The sequence below is a fragment of the Carex rostrata genome, chromosome 12, assembly GCF_964058835.1.
Source record: "Carex rostrata chromosome 12, lpCarRost1.2, whole genome shotgun sequence".
Classification (NCBI taxonomy): Eukaryota; Viridiplantae; Streptophyta; class Magnoliopsida; order Poales; family Cyperaceae; genus Carex; species Carex rostrata.
This window is the reverse complement of record NC_135929.1, coordinates 4026582-4043675: the sequence shown is the minus strand read 5'-3', so window position 1 is coordinate 4043675 and position 17094 is coordinate 4026582. Positions and strand designations below refer to the sequence as shown.

At 32.4% G+C, this 17094-nt stretch overlaps 1 protein-coding gene across 2 annotated transcripts; it reads left to right on the top strand.

Annotated features, from left to right (window-relative positions):
* Nucleotides 1–2893: 2893 nt before the first annotated feature.
* Nucleotides 2894–6674, top strand: LOC144562877 (ras-related protein RIC2). Of its 2 annotated transcripts, none has more exons than XM_078312205.1 (3): nt 2894–3509; nt 5203–5635; nt 6399–6674. In XM_078312205.1, the coding sequence occupies exons 1-2, from the start codon at nt 3286–3288 to the stop codon at nt 5633–5635; spliced, it is 657 nt and encodes a 218-aa protein (XP_078168331.1). In that variant the 5' UTR covers nt 2894–3285; the 3' UTR covers nt 6399–6674. The 2 variants fall into 2 exon arrangements, with proteins under 2 accessions (XP_078168331.1, XP_078168330.1); XM_078312204.1 differs by having other exon boundaries at nt 3132–3509; nt 6416–6674.
* Nucleotides 6675–17094: the final 10420 nt, after the last annotated feature.

The following is a 17094-nucleotide window of genomic DNA, read 5'->3' as shown; positions in this document are numbered from 1 at the left end:
TCTTTTTATTTAATAAATTATGTTCAATCTAAACATACCACCATTTTCATAAAATTAGACAGCACGTGCCTCAAATAAAATGGAGAAATCATTAGACAAAAATGAAATCGTATACTCCTTTTTGTACTCCCAATTTATACATAACATTGGTTTTCTGAATCAAAATCAATATACTGACATTAACACGACAAAGAATAAATTTATAAATAAAATATTGCATATTAAGTTTTCATTATAACTTGGAGGAGTCCATACAGTAACTCTTAATTTTTTGTATAATTTAATTCTTATTAAATTTGTATGTATCATTTTTTTTAGGAAAAAAATGTGAGATTGCCACTACAAAACTTTGAAATTGTGAGATTGCCACTGTAGACTTCAAAATTGTGAGATTGCCACTACAAAACCTCTTAAATTGTGAGATTGTCATTCTGATACAATTCTTATACTTTTTTTTATTAAAAATAATCTGAAATTTTTTGTTTTAAATACGTATTTCTGTATTTCCAATTTTACCCTTCATACAATTAATTTGTTATTTTCCACCGCATGCTCTAGTTCAAATTCGCCTCCTCTTCAAATCGTTTCTCCATGCTTCTCCATGTGATTCCTCCTCTTCAGTCCAGGCGAGAGGAGGAGGAGGAGGAGGAGGAGGAGGAGGCAATTTGAGGATATCTACGATTTGAGGGTTGATGAAGGGTATTTGCGATTTGAGTCGTCCGTTTTATCTGCGATTTGAGTCGTCTCTCTGGCGAGAGGTTGATGAACGGTAATGAAAGCTAGGGTTCATGAGTTTAGCAATGTAAGCCTTGTCTCCCTGGCGAAAGAGTAGGGTTCCTGTGTTTTTCTGAAGAGGGGTATTTCAGTCATTTTTTATTTTTATTTATTAACATAATTAATACAGTATTAATGGCAATCTCACAATTTAAGGGGTTTTGTAGTGGCAATCTTATAATTTTGAAGTTTGTAGTGGCAATCTCACAATTTCAAGGTTTTGTAGTGACAATCTCACAATTTTTTTTTTTTTTTTAATGACAATAGTGGGGTATTCCCACCTGATTTCATTACGAAACTAGTATTGTTCAATTTGCATGTAACATTAAACTTAATTAGTAATCTATCAAATAGCTTCAAAAAATTAATAGCTTTTATAAATCAATATATACTTGGACCACGATCAAATATTTTGAAATTATATCAAATTTAATAGACGAACTAGTTAAATACAATTTTATATTTAATACCAAGCTAGAAACGTAATGGAAAAGGGGCGCGCGGTTTTAAAAAATAAAATAGAAAAGAAAAACTAATAAGGAGTTTCGCTAATATAACATTAGTGTAATTTTAGCCTATATAACACCAACTCTAAAACCTATCAAATTGACTTTAAACAGTGAATTCAAACCGATTTACATTATGAGTGATGCGTTTACATGCAAATTTTTTATAATTTCGAGTTATTTTAGTATCAAATCAAGTGCAAAAATATTAAAAAATTAATGTATTAGAATTAATTTAAAAACTCACACATTTGACCGCTTGACTTAATACTAAATAAATTCGAAAAGTTATAAAGTTTGCATGTAAACGCACAACTAATGAAGTAGATTGGTTTGAACGGTTTGATTCACTGTTTGAAGTTGATTTGATAGGTTTTAGAATTAGTGTTATATAGGTTAGAAATGGCACTAATATTATACTAGCCAAAGTCACTAATAAGAGAGGTAGGGTGGACAAGCTGTAAATTTTGGACAAACAAATTCGTTTATATTCGGTAGGTACACAAATTATGTCAAGTCGTATAAACTAAGTTTAGAATGTCCAAACTTTTTTTTATACCATCTTCTTGAAATAAATAAATACACTTGACAGGCTTTTACAAAAATTATTTTTTATCAGGGCGCAGATTGCGCTATCCCTAAAGGAGAGGTAAATTTACGACACATTACACATTATTTTTTATCTGCTGTTTATCTATTTTAAAGAAATTTTTAATAATTCTTTTTTAATAACAATAATTAAATGACTTAAAGCTTTTGTTTTTTTTTCAAAAATAGATACAGCTTTTTATAAATTAAATATCCTAGAAAGATCACAATATTTCTTAGATTACATAGAAGTGACTTTTGAACTGGGATCAATAACTCAGAATCTAAGTATTTTTATTTTTTTCCAATAACACATAAAGAAATATATTAATTTTTCTTACAGCCGTGAAAAATCCGGCCTGAAAAATATTGATCCGGCTTATTTGTTGCAGTCTTTCTAATAAATCAAATTATATTGTATTTCATCTATTTTTAAAGAAATATATTCAACATTTCTAATATTTCAATACAAAAAATAAAAATTTTCTGTTTTTTAACAAAAAAAAAATACAAGTTTTCGGTTAACCATTAAACGGATATGTTTTTTTTTTTTTTTAAATATAACTTTCCGGTTAATGGTTAACCGGATATATTGTTTTGAGTCCGGGAATTCATTAACCGGAAATTTATCCCAAATCCAGTTATTGGATAACCGGTTTGGGTAGTTTTCGACATTCAGTCTGAATTTAGATATTTTTTAAAATTTTATTTATTTTTTGGATATTAATAAAAAAATCGGGAAAATTTAACTACCTTTTGCTTTACCTCAGCTGGCCAGGCAGGCCTTGGGAATTGGGAGCCTAGCAATAACAGAATTTTACTAGGTATCTATCTGGTGCATTAATCCACATATTATAACTAAAAAAACACAAAAGTAGACCAAATTAGGAATTAAACAACGATAGTCATACCGAATTTCTAGCTCGTTGCAACGGAATTCTTGTATAAGCTCCCCGTTTTGTTAATTTGCAACATCGGTACTTTCCAGAGGCGCTAACTTTTACTATTCAGTTTCACCTTGAGTTGACCAAATGATTTAAGCTAATTACAACTTTACAATTCAACTAATGGTTCAATCCAAAACCGAATGTTTAGTTCCTCTCCAATTGTAGTTCAAACAGATGTTCCAGTCAAATTAACCTGGCATACATGTGGATTGGATTGCAACAGAAACGTCTCTTTTCCAGTGACGTTCAAAACTGAGAGAACAGAAAAAACAAATCTATTTCTCTCAAAAAGAAAAAGTGTAAACCCACAATCACAAAGAAATAAAACTTAAAAAGCAAATCGAGTTCCGTCTTTCTTGTTCTCTCCGCTTGAGCGTGGAGATCCAAGTTCAACCTCTCTTCACAATTTCACTTCCAGTAAAAGGGATCATATTCTTTGATCTCGCATTACTGGTCAAGAGAGGGCAACAATGGCGGCTGGGTACAGAGCAGACGACGATTATGACTACCTCTTCAAAGTGGTTTTGATCGGGGATTCAGGTGTAGGTAAATCTAATCTACTTTCTCGGTTCACGAAGAACGAGTTCAGTCTCGAGTCGAAATCTACCATTGGAGTCGAGTTCGCAACTCGGAGCTTGAACATCGATGGAAAGGTCATCAAGGCTCAGATTTGGGATACCGCTGGGCAAGAAAGGTAAATTGATTTTCTGATCAATTTTATGCTATAAACGATCTTTCTGTAAATTGAGAATGTGATTTAGTGAGTAGCTGATTAGGCTGCATAGGGGTTTGGCGGGGTTTAGGGTTCTAGATCTGATCAGTGAAGAGAGTATTTGCATTTCTGTTTGCTTATTGAAAAATGGTTGGTTATCCTAAATTAGTTGTCTATACGAAAAATGATTTGATTTTTTTGTTGCAAAAAAAATCAGGGTGATGTAGACTTTAGGTTTGCAGATCTGATTTTTATCATCCGTACGTTTTTTATTTGTTGTGTGATTATTATTGGGATGCACTTTACTGGTTGATGAGTTCTGGTGCTTGTTTTACCAGATCTGGCAATTTGACAATTAAAAAGCAAAGGGCTTTTTAAACATTTCTCAATGAAATTTGGCTAAATCCATCATATTAGTTGCCAAATTTTTTTCTTTGTTCTGACATTTCTGTTTTGTTTAGATCTTGAAATAGAATTTTTTAATATTTGACCAGCCAAAAAAGACACTATAAAAAGTAAACTCTTTAACTGAAAAGACAACAACAATTAACTAAGTTTGTTTCTAAAATGTCACTAAAATGGAAAGTAGCTGTGGTGGCCCAATTAGAATAAAGAATTTTAGATGCATATAGCTTTGTTAGGACACAATCTAACCGCTCTCTTGCAATAAAACACACTAGGGCCCTACTTTTTAGCATGCTGAAGCCTGGTTTATCAAAAAATTGAAATTCTAAGATCTATCTGTTTAATTTGTTTTTCTTTTAAATTAGAGAAATGAAAATTATAAGAAATGTGCCTGGTGTATGATAGATTTATCTGGTAATGTGTATTTTTCTCTGCATTTATGTATTACAATGTACTAGTTAACCTTGGGATTAAGGTCTGCATGTTTATCTTAAACAAACAAAACTGTTGACTGCAATTGTGCTGTCCACATTGTATGATATATTTATAGTATTTTTTACTCATTAAAATTATCAGCTGACAACTGCAGTTATGTAGTTCCACATTGTATTCTCTTGTGATTATCCTAGACCATTGACAGGAACCGCATGCTGCTAATAGCAATATGGTTTTACTAATGCGACATATTAGTTAAAACATTCAATTGCCTATATTTTAGTCCATTTTTAGTGAAGAATTGTTCCAAAAGTAATGGCTCGGCCAAAAGCTAAGTGTTATTGAGGAGAAATATGAAAGTAACTAGCTTTGTAATGGGGACTTGTTTTAAAAATCACCAGATCAATCCAAAACAATACCATATTATGTGATTTATTACAGCCTTACAAAAAGCAAATAGAAACTGGCAGCAGGTTTAGTTCCAACTTCAGATCTATTGTTTGTTAAAAATTGAATAGGCAGTAAGAAAATATTTTTGTGTTTTTATTAATTAAAGTGGAATCCAGCATTTCTTTAACAAAGCTCACTGAAATTGTTCAGTTTCTGTAATACACAGGGCCTGATCAACCTCAACCCAGTTACTGTAATCCTTCTGATAACGAGGTGTCAATAGTGCTTCTTATGAAAAAATCAAGGCAAACTACACTTCTTAAAATAATGCGAACCTTGAAGTGCATTGTAATAATTGCATGGTTGTTCCAATGACCTATCGAAGAGCATATCTTTTCCTCAATCTATGCATATGTCTGACACCAACTAATAACAACAAACACAGGTATCGTGCCATCACAAGTGCCTACTACCGAGGTGCAGTTGGTGCACTGCTAGTATATGATGTGACACGCCGACAAACATTTGACAATGTGGAGCGGTGGCTGCGCGAGCTTCGGGACCACACCGATCCCAGCATTGTGGTGATGCTGGTGGGCAACAAGTCAGACCTGCGTCACCTGGTGGCAGTTCCAACTGACGATGGCAGCGCGTTTGCCGAGAAGGAGGCGCTCTACTTCATGGAGACGTCAGCCCTGGAGGCAAAGAATGTGGACAGCTCATTCGCGGAGGTGCTGACACAGATTTACAGAATGATGAGCAAGAAGGCGGTGGAAGCCGGCGATGATGGCAGCAGCTCTGTGCCCGGAAAGGGTGAGACTATCAATGTCAAGGATGATGTGTCAGCCTTGAATAGGATGGGATGCTGCTCCAGTTAGGTAATACCAGTCACCGGAGAATTTTTATTTATCTCGTCTTCCTTTAATAGTTTGTGCTGGTTTTAAGTGATAGCATTCTCCGAGTAGATGAAAATGAATGCCTTTTGCCCTCTTTCAATTAGAAGTTGACATGTCGCTAGTACTGCTAGATTATCTTTGTTTTTTATTTAGATTTTTTTATGCAATGTGCAGTGTACCTTCATTGATAAAAAAAATGTATATTATAAGTTAAGATGAATCCCTTGAGATGCATTAAAAAAGTTTACCTACCTTCTCTATATGCTAGAATACATTTGTTCTTTTTCTTAAAGTATACCTTCATTATCTCCGACTTAAGATGCATTGTCGGCAAGGGTGACTCCGCCCCCGGAATTTTTTTTGCCCCCCTCTGGATGTTTAATTTGTATTTCGGGTTAAATTTAGGGTTAAAATCAAAATAAATTTCTTGAGTTATGATTGGTAATTAGAATTGTAAGTTAGAGCATGAGAAATTACAAGTATGAGTATTAGAAAATATAAGTCAAAGCATTTTTTTTTTTTATCAAGTACCCAATAAGTTAATGGATTTAAACCTATTAGCCATTTAAACCTGATTCGATATTTTTTTGCCCCCCCTTGACGAGAATCCTAGATCCGCCCCTGATTGTCGGCTCTTCTTGATTTTCATATTTGAATCACTTGCTGGATTTTTTTTTTTCGCTCACAAGATCTTTTTGGTTTTCTCTTTTATCAATTTGAATAATCATTTTCTGTGACATGGCAGGATTTTTGTAGTGAAAGGATGAGGGCTCATTGAAGAGAGAATTTTTTTAGGGTTCGTTCAAGCTCAAAACTTTTGACGTGAGACAGATTTCTTCATATTTGTTTTATTTGAAACAAAGGAGTTCATCCAGATTTTTTCTTACTATTGAGCTGTCTGTTATTTTCTTCTCTTTCATTACAAGAATTAGGACAGTGAGAAGGTGCTGTATCTGTAATTTCTGTAAGATTTAAAACTTGGGTTTTATTGCTTAGTTAAAGTTGTGTTTGCTTTGCTCCAGGAATCTTCTTTCTGGTATTTGTACTGGTTTGCATTTTCTTTTAGCATATACCTGTCAGACTAACTCAGATGATTCAAAGTATCAATTTTAACTGTGTTTTGCTGGAATAACATGATGAAAATTGGACCACCTTGATTCATATACATAATATTATATTACAATGTCAGGCAGCAAGCCAGAGTAGAAATAAATTAAAGGTAACCTGGCCTGTTCGGCAAGCTATGAAATAGCAAGTGATAGAGGAATTGAGGAATTGTGGAATTGAGAATTGATCAATCTTCTAGTGTATTCCATGTGTGTTCGGTGAACTCAGTTATTGGAATAGTGGAAGTAAACACTCATAAAATATAAGAATTATTGGAAATGGCCCTTTTGACCTTTGTTGGGTTTTGTTAAAGCACCGAATATATGTTCCTCTAAACTTATGTTGACAGTGTTTCAGAATTGTAATGTAAATACATATCCATTTGATTTTTTTTTTTTTTTTTTTTTTGACAAAAGGCATCCAGTGCCTGTTTCATATATCCATTTGATTGAACTATAAAAGAACTACTAATTGGTCATTCATTATCTTGTAATGTAAAAGAACGTCTTACTCATTTGTTGACAGTGTTTCCGAATATTTGGTACGGCTGGCCAATTCACATTATAAGGCTGGGTAACCTTCAATTATTGTTTAAATCGAAAATGAAAGACAACTTTAGGGAGAAAAAACTGATCCCATTTCTGATCTACTCAATTGTGAATAATTCTTGAATGATCGACTAGTACCATCTAAGCGTACCAGTGTGCTTGTTGGGGATCCACTTGAAGCGCTTTTTATGTGTTTGAGTCGCCAGGTCTCTGAAAGAAATAGATGCTGAGGCAATGCAGGGAGAGAAACGAGCATACAACAAAGAGCTCTTGCATATTGCCGTGAAAGAAGCCATTGATATGCATGCTTACAACTTATTCGTTAAAATGTCCTGAGAGATTTGTTGACTATGACATTATAGATCTCATTTGAAAGATGAAATTGAATATAGTGCCGTTCTAGTCTTGGATTTATTATTTTCTCGAAGAATCGCAGGAAAAATGGAATTCGTATTCTCTGCATTAACTCAAAAAGGAATTTTTTGAGTTAATACATATGGACCGTCCAATCAGCTTTAAGATTCGTGCGAATTAGATCAGCATTAATATTAAAGACCTTATGTTTTAGACACGAGCCGGATGTACTCCGTTTACAATCGGACGGTCGATATCTATTAACTTAAAAGATGCTCTTTTGAGTTAACGCAGACCATGCAGACTCGGAAAAATGAGTAAAAATAGATGGAAGAGAAAGTTCTCTCTTCTCTGGAAGCGTGCAAGTGGAGAATAGAAAAAAGAAAGAGGCAAGTGTCACATCAGCTAAATGAGAACCAAAATAAGGATAAAACGGTCTGTCCAAAATCCAATTCCATGTCCTCCTTGGAATTAAAAAGTTTGGAAGAGTGCTTTCTTCCGCTTCCTACACGGTAAGAATAGACATTATATTTCAACCAATTCCCTTATTCTCCCACAGCCGAACAGGCCTAGTTGAATAACACGGTATCAGGATTTGAATATGCATGCCATGACAATTGACAACTATGACCTAGGTTGAAATAGCGCGATACTCCCATTAAAATGTCCCCACTAGATATAAATGAAGTTATGGTACAACTGCAATGCCTAGTGTGCGCTGTTCCCACCTTCTATTTGTAATAAAGCATGTGGGCCTTGCCTTTGTGACAACTGACAAGCAACAAATCCCTCTCTAGAAGCTTTGTTGTGATGTCTTATTCAGTGATATTACCGACATCAAACGAATTGAGCAGGGATTAGTGCAAGAATAATGATTTTTGGGTTAGTAGTTGAGAATAGTGCTAACCCGAATGGTTTGACAATAGCACTAACTTTGGATTATTCGGGTTAGCAAAAATGTCGTTTGGATTGTATGTTTGAAATAGCGATGGAGAGAATAAATAAAATAGTGATTAAACTAATCTAATATTTAAACTAATATTATATTACATTTAATATTTAAACTAATATTTTATTTCATTTAATATTTAGACTAATATTATATTACATTTAAACTAATATTTTTTAATACTAATCGAATATTTTTTAATACTAATCGAATATTTTATTTAATACTAATCTATTTAAATCTGATATTATATTTATTTAATGCTAATTTAATATTTTATTTAATACTAATCTAATATTTGAACTAATATTATATTACATTTAACATTTAAATTAATAATATATTATATTTAATCTAATATTTTATTGAATTATGAACTAAAATTTAAATTAATATTATATTACATTTAATGTTTACATTAATATTATATTAATATTTAAAGTAATATGATATTTTATATTTTATTTATATTAATCTAACATTTTATTTAATATTATATTTATTTAATACTAATCTACATTTTAAAATAATATTATATTTAAACTAATAGTTTATTTAATACTAATCTAATCTAATATTATATTATATTTAATACTAATTTAATATTTAAACTAACTTTAATTGAGATGAATCAAATATTTTATTAATATCACTAACCCCATAAGCTCTATTCTTGCTAACCCACCTCTTTTTTATGAGTTAGTAGAATTGAGAATAATGGAGCTAACCAAAGTTAGCTCTATTCTTGGTTGATCCAAACGCAACCAACATAAACTGCACAGAGCTAGCTGATTAACATGTTTAGAAACTCGGAGCAACGAAAAGTTTTTTTGGCACATGCTTTATTACCACTTCAAATAAATCAACATCATGCCAAGTGTAGGGGGTGCCTTATCAAACCTCCTGTGTACGATTACCTGAATTCTTTTTGTTATCCGAATTATAATATTTGATCCATTCGTTTCCTTTGGCAAGATATCAGCTGAAGAATTTTTCTTTGCTGTGTGAATTCTCTTTAAGATGTGCGGGCCCACCGCTTCCAAGAACTTCAGTACGGGCATCACAAACTTTTTTTTTGACGTTCTTTTTGGAACTATTTGAAAAGTCAATTGTTTTTGCGCACATGTTGGCGGTGCTTTATCAAACTCCTGTGCTCGATAATAATTAGGGGTGCAGACGCATCGGATAAGGATTGGATAGTGGAAAAATTATATCATATCTATTTTAATTTTCTAAATATAGATATGAATTAGATATTTAATAAATACGTACATAGATTGGATATGTGTAGATAAATATATAATATTTTTCATAATATATATTAAATTATATGGTATACAGGGGCGGACTCAGAATTTTCATTAGGGGGATAAAAAAATACAGAATCAGATTTAAACTCATTTACTAATTGACTACTCGATAAAAAAAATAATATTTTGACTTATACTTTCGAATACCCTGACTTATAATTTCTGATCCTATAACTTATAATTAATATTACCAATCATAATTCAACAAATTTATTTTGATTTTAATACTAAATTTAATCCGAATTACAAATCAAACATTCAGAGAGGGGCAAAAAAATTTTCAGGAAGAAGTAAAGTCAATTGGTACCAATAGATCACCACTAAAACAGGGAGGGGGGGGGGGCTGCCTTCCATCTCCTGTGCTACAGTAAATCCGCCCCTGATGGTATATATTTACTATTTGAATACGAATAATTAAAATTTACAATTATATCCATATTCATATATTTATACATATATTTTGATATAGAATATCCATTTATAATTTTCAAATACTGACATATAATATCTGATCCATTTGCGAAACCAGCTCAACGAAGGTTTTGTCATCAGAGAGGAAAATACAGTTACTGATTCCCATTTCAGTAGGGCTGCTAATGAGTCGAGCCGGCTCGCGAATCAATGAGTTGAGCGGCTCAATATTTCATAATGAATCGGACTCGAAACTAAAAAATGCCCTAACTCGACTCGGCTCACTTTTGAAAGAAAAAAGCTCGGCTCGACTCGACTCATGTAAACACTTGGCTCAACTCGGCTCGACTCGCGAGCTCGCGAGCTCGCGAGTCGGCTCGTGAGCCGACTCATATTACATGTTAAAAAAATGATCATTTAATTATTTTAAAGAAATGATTGAAGTGGGATAGAGATATTCTTGTGACTTTAAATTACATGTTGAAAAACTTTGATTATCTTTTAAAGAAATGATCTAAAGAAATTTGAAAAAAATATCATTTTTTAAAATAATTTCAAAATACCGGCTCATATTACATGTTGAAAACTTTGAAATTTGAAAAAGAAAAAATTTGAAATTTAAAATCTGAAAAAATTTGAAATCTGAAAAAAAATTGAAATATGAAAAATTTGAAATCTGAAAAATTTTGAAATCTGAAAAATTTGAAATCTGAAAAAATTTGAAATATGAAAAAATTTGAAATCTGATAAATTTGAAATCTGAAAAAATTTGAAATCTGAAAAAATTTGAAATCTGAAAAAATTTGAAATCTGAAAAAATTTGAAATCTGAAAAAAATTTGAAATCTGAAAAAAATTGAAATCTGAAAAATTTGAAATCTGAAAAAATTTGAAATCTGAAAAATTTGAAATCTGAAAAAATTTGAAATCTGAAAAAAATTGAAATCTGAAAAAAATTGAAATCTGAAAAATTTTGAAATCTGAAAATTTTGAAATTTGAAAAAATTTGAAATCTGAAAAATTTGAAATCTGAAAAAATTTGAAATCTGAAAAAATTTGAAATCTGAAAAATTTGAAATCTGAAAAAATTTGAAATCTGAAAAAAATTGAAATCTGAAAAATTTGAAATCTGAAATACTTTGAAATCTGAAAAAATTTGAAATCTGAAAAAATTTGAAATCTGAAAAATTTGAAATCTGAAAAAATTTGAAATCTGAAAAATTTTAAATCTGAAAAAATTTGAAATCTGAAAAAAATTGAAATCTGCAAAATTTGAAATCTGAAAAATTTTGAAATTTGAAAAATTTGAAATTTGAAATCTGAAAAAATTTGAAATCTGAAAAATTTGAAAACTAAAAAAATTTGAAATCTGAAAAATTTGAAATCTGAAAAAATTTGAAATCTGAAAAATTTGAAATCTGAAATAATTTGAAATCTGAAAAAATTTAAAATCTGAAAATAAATTTGAAATCTGAAAAATTTTGAAATCTGAAAATTTTGAAATCTGAAAAAAATTTGAAATCTGAAAAATTTGAAATCTGAAAAAATTTGGCCTCATGGCAAATGAAGATATACACGTATTACAAATTTGAAAAAATTCGTCTCTACATTTAAATTAATTAAACATCAGCATGAAGGTAGGCCTCATAGCAAATGAAGATATACATGTATTAAAAATATGAGTCAGCTCGTGAGCCGACTCGCGAGTTCATGAGCCGAGTCGAGTTTTTTCTTTTATGAGCCGAGTCGAGTCGAGCTTTTTCTTTCATGAGCCGAGTCGAGCTGAACTTTTTCTTTCAAAAATGAGCCGAGTTAAGAGCCGAATCATTGGGCTACAATTGACGAGCCGAGTCGAGTTTGAGCCGAATCTTAATCATTAGCGGCCCTACATTTCAGTGACCAATTTTACGGCCTCTTTTAGAGCTCTTGCCTCCATCTGCATCTGCATAGGGCCTATGCAACATCCTCTAAGCTTGGCCAATCTGTACAGGACCAGTTCTTCATTCCTTTGAAGGAAAATGCCTATTCCGCCTTCCCAGTCCTTCAACTTTGGGAATTTAGAACTGGGGGATGTACCTCTGTAATTATGATTTTGCTCCCCTGACTGAAGAATTTTTCGTTGCTGCGTGAATCGTCTTAACATGCACGAGCCTACCGCTTCCTAGAACTTCCGTACGGATATCAAAATTTGACGTTCTTTTTGGAACTACTTAAAAAGTCAATTCGTTTGCGCCTAACTTCTAAAATTAAAATTTATTTTTGGCTGTACTTGGCTCATTACATCTATTATTAATATTGGAACTATTATGTTTGATGGTACGTGTAACTTATCCCAGAAGATTCTGACTTTTAGCACAACTTCTAGATTTACAAAAAAAAAAAAAAAAAAAGTCTCTTGCATGCATAGAAAGAAAGAAAAGATAGAAAAGATTAAATTCGTGATCAGAAGCTTCTGGCCCTTTATTGTCTTTTTGGTTTGCTTAATTCCGCTCATATCATTTGCCAAGACTAAGTATTTTTTTAGTTGAGAATCTAATCCACGCTCAATACAGCTCTCCGTAGTCAATGAACTCGCGCCACGTTTCCTCTTTTATGAGACAAGTTACAAACCAGTTTGTGCTTTTTATGAATTATATACAAATTATCTCATGAGGAGGGTTCAAATGCCTCCATGTTTTTGTGCCTCCATCATGCCTCCATCTCTCTTCATCATTTTCAAAGTTCAAACAGTCGATCCGAACCGCTCAACCTAACCTCCATACTAAAATATGTTTGGAGACCAAATTTTATATTTTTAGGAATTTTTTTACTATTTTTTTAGATAGATACAAAAATACTGTTTTTAGATGGTTCAGATTTACTAATTTTGTACCTATCTAAAAAAATAGTAAAAAAATTCCTAAAAATATAAAATTTGGTCTCCAAACATATTTTAGTATGAAGGTTAAGTTGAGCGGTTCGGATCGACTGTTTGAACTTTGAAAATAATGAAGAGAGATGGAGGCATGATGGAGGCACAAAAACATGGAGGCATTTGAACCCTCCTCTTATCTCATAGAAAAAAAAAGATGCAGCACAAATTCATTGAGGAACAAATTACAGAGGCAGCTTCATCTGTATAGAACAGTGCTTTTAAATGCAGTTTTGTTCATGCACACAGAAGATCATCTTTTATGAATTATATACAAATTATCTAATAGAAAAAAGAGATGCGGCACAAATTCATTAACGGACAAATTGAAGAGGCAGCTTCATCTGTATAGAACAGTGTTTTTAAATGCGGTTTTGTTCATGCACACAGAAGATCACCTGTATATGCTGAAGTACATATACAGTCTTATTATGAGTTCTTCAAAAAATATACATATAATAAAATTAATTTATAAAACAAGAGTGTTCTCTTGAAGAGATTAAAAAAACTCTTTTTTCATGTAACCCAAACAAGGCCCCAGGGCCTGATGGGTTGTCCTTCTTATTCTATCAAACCTTTTGGGATGTGCTACAAGGCGATATATTCCAACTATTTCAGGCATTCTTTAATAATACTCTTGATTTATCCAAGCTTAATCTAGATTCTTTGTGTCTCATTCCTAAGAAAACAGATCCTAAACTTGTCACCAATTACAGACCTATTAGTTTAATCAACTGCAGCTTCAAATTAATTACAAAGGTACTTACTGACAGATTAGGCAGGGTTATGGATTCCTTAATTAATGACTCCCAAACTGCTTTTATTAAGGGGAGATTAATAACTGATAACATTGCTACTGCACATGAGGTTTTGCACACCATCCATAAGAAAAAATTAAAAGGTGTGTTATTCAAGTTGGATTATGAAAAAGCTTTTGACAGAGTGAATTGGGACTTTCTTTTAGAAATTCTCCAAGCCAGGGGTTTCAGTAATCTTTTTATCCAATGGATTGATGCAATATTACACAGTGGACAAACATGCATTAACTTTAATGGAGTTAATGGTCCTTATTTTAAATGCAAACAAGGGTTACGCCAAGGTGATCCCTTGTCTCCCCTTTTATTTAATCTGGTTGCTGATGTCCTTAATAAATCTTTGCAACAGTTACAAATGAATGGTTTTCTGTCTGGCTTAGGTAATTTTGGTTCTTTAGGACCAGTTCTAAATCTGCAATTTGCTGATGATACTTTGATTTTTTTAAAGGCTGATTTTAGAATGATTGAAGCTCTTAAACTTCACTTAATAGCCTTTGAGAATCTTTCAGGAATGAAGATCAATTATGAAAAATCTGAAATGATACCACTCAACATCACATCTGATGAAGGGTCTGCATTGGCAGCCATTTTTGGTTGCAAAACATCTCACTTACCCATCACCTACTTGGGGTTACCTTTACATTTTAAAAAACCCTCCCTTAGGGATTGGCAATCTGTGATTGACAAAATTGAGTCACGAATCCAAGGGTGGAAAAGTAAGTTATTGTCATATGGAGGGCGGCTTACCTTCCTTAACTCTGTTCTATCTTCTATTCCTATTTATTGGCTTTCTGTTTTTACAATGCCTTCTAAGGTAAGGATGAGAATAGATCAGTTGCGGAAACGATTTCTCTGGTTTGGGGGTAACATTGTGAAGAAAAAATATTGTTTAGTCTCTTGGGATACTGTTAGTAAATCTAAAGCACAAGGAGGGCTAGGGATTATAGTGTTAGTTTGTAATAATCTAGAAGTCAATAATACGATAAGTTAATCATAAAGCTTTGTTCATGAATTGAATGTTTATTTATATATCATTTTGTTGCCTTGAGTATTATTGAAATTATGGATCATTTCGAGTTCATGACTGAAATTGTGAAACTCCATAATATAGATAATATATACTCTTAAAAGTCACTAACCAAGATAATTAGCAGGAACACTAATTACCGCTATAAGGTTAGTATGTGGATTAAAAGATGGTTAAGTTTTACAAACCACTTGACACGAGATGTCATTTTAATCACATAGATACATGTTCTAGGAACATGGTATTTGACAGACCCCGAATGAAACATTAAATAGAATTGTGTTCGTGTCATTAATGTTTTCATTCAGTGTCAAAGTTCTACAGTATGAGGTATTTATCGTTCCCACTAAGAAATATATATGAGTGAGTGTTATCTACCGCTGTCCGTAAAAAGCAGCCATAACAGTAGCATTTCCATATATATAACTTAGCTGAGGAAGTGATAGTCTGCCAAGAATACTATTTGTCCCTCGTATCTCTATACGAGCTATAGCATCACTGGGCCCCTTGATAGAGTTAGATTATCTGCATGCGGTATAATTACAAGAGTAATTATATTTGATAATCTACTCAAGATCAAGAAAAGATATAGTTACCAAGGATGACACACATCTACCTTGAAACTGATCTGATAGCTATGAGACAGAAGAACTAACACAAGTAAATTGTTTACTGGATCGTGATATTGTACAGTACAGCATCATCTGTGTAATTGGATGGTCATGATGTGTTGCCAGATGCCACCCATGACTAACAGAAGTTAAAACAATTTTAACTCTGTTTACCAACATAACACAGATCCTATTGGGTCACACCATATAGGAGCTACTCGGAGAATCTTACTGATTAATTATAAATTGATTATAATTAATATTAAGATGGTTATAATTAATTATACGTGATATAATTAAATTATAAATGTCATTTAGAATGACAAGCAGAAACAACGGTTAATTTATAAACGTACACGTTACGTTGTATAAAAGTTACCGAACAATAACCGAAAAGAAATATAATTGTACATGACAATTATATATATATGATTTGGAATTTTAATTGTTAATTATGGGCTTGAATTATGGATTTAAAAGCCCAAAATAATCAAAGCCTTAATTAAAATTAAAGGCCCAAAGTCAAAGCCCAAAATCAAAGCCCAACACTATTCATGCCTTAATGGGCCAAGGGTATTTTGGTCATTTTCACCCTATGCCGACTTCCCTTGTGTTGAAATGTGTCATGTGAGGTGGCAAGGGTATTTTGGTCATTTCACATGATAAAAGGATGAGGTGTCAAGGGCTTTTGGTAAATAGATTTGTTTTGAGGGGTATTTTGGTCTTTTGCCAACCTCCTCAAAAGTCTATAAATAGAGGGGTAGGGGTAGAGAGAAAGACTCACTAATTCACGTGTTAATCTGATTACTTCGTTGATCGGTTTTCCCTCTCTTCCCTGATTTCGATTATTACGAGATTCGGAAAAATATATTTTTAGATTCTGCGGTATTTCATGTTTTGCTTTATTAGTAAAACGGAATAACTTGCATTCTTAAATATATTTAATCTGTCTCTTTTTCGGTGAATAGTGTTTCTGCAGAATTCCGCGGTTTACGGTATTTCTGGCAGAAGAAGTAAATCGCTCTCCGGTTAGTCCTGGTGGATAACCAATAGAGGTATCACACGTGTGATACTGCGAGTCGATTCCATCCCTGGTGAGGCTCTACTCGCTCGGTCTGCATTCCAACTGAGATTTGGAATCAATGTATAAATTGTTATATTAATCTATTTAATTTGTAAATAGATTTAATGCTTTAGGAAATCAATTATGGAGTAGATCTGTAAATAGGATTAAACGAATCTTCTTGATTCATTTAATCCGTAGCTTAAGTTAGATGTAAAAATTTTTGTTTTACTCTTTCCGCAGCTTAAGCTAATTAAATGGGTTTGAACCGTTCCTCGAAACCCAACAGTGGTATCAGAGCTCAAGGCTCTCCCGCTGATTGATTTTCTAAAGTAA